Raw genomic sequence first — 2,954 nt, 5'->3', positions numbered from 1 at the left:
AGGGTTGCTACACTGTTTTGACAGCGGCCCCCTTTTCCACCCTTTTTAGCTGTTTTGAAAGTGGATTTTGTCAGAAGCGCTGGATCTCTCTCTCGCTCTCTCAGATGGCCTGAAGCATTACAGAGGAATGTGGTGCTCTACACACTTTAAGAGTAATTAAAAGCGATTGAACAGCCGTAATTATGAGAAACGGTGCTTGTGTTCCGGGTCATTCTATCAGTGCCGTCTTTCATCAGAGCTGAGGCAGAGGGGCCCTGCTGCTAGTCAATGTTTCTTCATATGCATATCTTTAAGAACAAACAACTGGCAGGCTGCCTACAGGCTCACACAGACTATCACATGCACACAAACGCACCTTCATGTAGCCATGTGGGAAAGTGAGCGTGCACAAACACACAGGCCAAGGACTGATTACATGTATATTCACATGGCTAAATGCACACGCACACACCCACACGCACCCACCCACCCACCCACACACACACACACACACACACACACACACACACTGTCACACATCCATATGGCACACTATCGCACCGTAAACACTAAACAACACATTCTTCATGTTCTCGATTGGGTGACATTCATAATTTTCTTATAATAATCTTTCTTTGGTGTCTTCAGGCTCATTCCATTTCTTAACACAATAAAAGGGGTTACACTACACACAACTGAAGAATGCAATACCATGTGAGCAAAGTCAGTTTTTTCCTACCATTCTATACTGTATTATAACACTGTGTGACAAATAGAAAGCATATATGTACAGTACTATTCAAAAGTTTGGAAACACTTTCTCATTCACTTAAATAGGAAAGTGTGTCCGAACTTTTGACTGGTACTCTTTGTACTGTACTGTATTGTTACTACTGAGAATGACTACCTATTGATAAAAGCATGTCTGGGTTACATGAGATTAAGTAACAGAATACACTTAAATAATAAATAGTTACACAATGTATGCTAACACTGAAATGCAGGTTCCACTTATGTTTCGTTAGACCGTTGTGAAGCTAGGAGCTTGTTGCTAAGCTTGCAATGTTAGCATGTTACTGAAGCACTATTCTGGTTCTATTGTGGTGGTCTGGATTCCTTCCAGCCAACTCCAAGCTGGGGTGTAGATGAACCGATCAAAAGGAAATCAGATCTTGGTGGGGTCACAAAGGAGTTGTCTTGTCTTCAGTGGTCTGTCCCCTCAGCTGATGTAGGGGCCATTCAGAAAAGCTGGTGGGTTGTTCTTTCCCAGTTTCTCTACCCATCCTTCACATCCTGTTGGAAAATAAATCAAGAAATAGGCAACAGTGGAAACATATTTCTGTCATTTTTCAAATGGTCAAATGTCATAATTGGCCTGCTGTAAAGTGAACTTAACATTTAGATGTAACTGTAAGCTCAATATAGATGTATAAAATAATTTAAGTTTGAGGACACAGCTATTGTCTAACTTCAGGGTGACACTTGATTTGAAGGGATGTGCATAATTCAGACATGACAGTGTCATAACCATGGCATGGCACCTGCCATGAACATGAAGGAGACGTTGTGAATGTTTGTAACTGTTGTCAGTGAGTGTCAGTCAGTAGATTATGACATTTGAATGCAAAATTCACATTGTTTGAGATGTCTGTGTTATGACAACGTATTAACCTAGACATCATAACCTGTCATAAACATGCCATAGCTGGCCTAATAATCAAACTTTAATAAACAATATAGGTTAATGTGTTAAGATTACATTAGATTTATGATGATATTTTATCAGGTAGTTCTAGAGAGCCTAATCAGGTACAGTTTCTCACTTGGTTTGGCGACCTCTCTATCCATGCAGAATGAACAGTTGGAACAGTTTGTTTTTTTAACTGCACAGAGAGGTTGCCAAACCAAACTGTGATACTGTATCTGATTAGGCTCACTAAAACTGCCTGATAAAATATCCTCATACATACATTTTTGTCAAAATCGCAGACGACGTTAAAAATGCAACCGTTGGGCTATCAACATGTGTGCTCTAGGTTAGTGAAATGTCAATACAAACACCAAGATATCTGTATGAGTGTGCCTGAGCGATGTGGATTACCACAGGCAGAGGGTCAAACACCATCTCTTCAGGGTGCACTCACACTGTCCGTCCGTACCGAGCCCCGTGCTTTAGTGTACTTGTTTTTTTTGTTTTTTAGATGTCCGAACAGGCGCGCACAAAATAACGCCAGAGCCGCCGTAGGCCTCGTGCTCGGGCCCCTACACGTGCGCACGCTCGTGCTCGTACATGTGTAAACGCGCTTTACAAAAGCCCACCTCTCCCAAACGCTCTGTGGCCGTCAAGCTAGCCGCAGTTAGGCGCGGTGCGGTTGCACTCACATTGGTCAAATGAACTAGGCTTTACCCGTAAAACCTGTTTGGGCACGGTACAGATGGACAGTGTGAGTGCGACCTCAGTCTTATTAACAATCAAAACAAGAAGGTTATTGTCACACCAATTAATAAACCTTTGAATTTCCTTAAAGTAGTCTGAAGGGTCAAAGTTCTTTTTCAATAGAGATAAAATTGCAGAGTTGTCTTAAGACATGTCTCATATCTTAAGGACATGATTATTTGGATTAAAAAGTCTACACTCATCTGTGTATAAAGTTAAAAGGAAAGGTGAACTGACCCAGCCCTGTAGGGCTTCTGTGTTTAAAATTTTAGCTTCAGATAGAGTCCCATTAACAATAACCTGCTGTCTTCAATTCGTTAAGAAGAATAATACCATTTAATAATAAGGAAATGGACTTTTTCATCATTCAGCCTCTTAATTAAAAGATATGGCTTCACTGTATTATAAGCTGAACTTAAATCAACAAAAAAAAGGCATGCATATGAGTTAGATGTAGATAAAATGTGGCAAAGCTATGATGGCATCATCTGTATTTCTATAACTCTTGTATGCAAACTGAAAGGGATCTGAAAAACAA

The 2,954-nt window shown here is 40.6% G+C and overlaps 1 protein-coding gene across 1 annotated transcript in view; it reads right to left on the bottom strand.

Moving 5' to 3' along the window:
* Nucleotides 1–504: 504 nt before the first annotated feature.
* Nucleotides 505–2,954, bottom strand: part of fto (FTO alpha-ketoglutarate dependent dioxygenase) — a 130,044-nt gene continuing 127,594 nt past the window's right edge. Inside the window, exon 10 of the mRNA XM_083921028.1 lies at nucleotides 505–1,272. Within this exon, the coding sequence (XP_083777154.1) occupies nucleotides 1,266–1,272 (7 nt within the window). The 3' untranslated portion in view covers nucleotides 505–1,265. The remainder of the gene's footprint in view (nucleotides 1,273–2,954) is intronic.

The sequence above is a fragment of the Echiichthys vipera genome (genome assembly GCF_963691815.1).
Source record: "Echiichthys vipera genome assembly, chromosome: 1".
NCBI classification, from domain to species: Eukaryota; Metazoa; Chordata; class Actinopteri; order Perciformes; family Trachinidae; genus Echiichthys; species Echiichthys vipera.
This window is presented reverse-complemented; position numbering and strand designations above follow the sequence as displayed.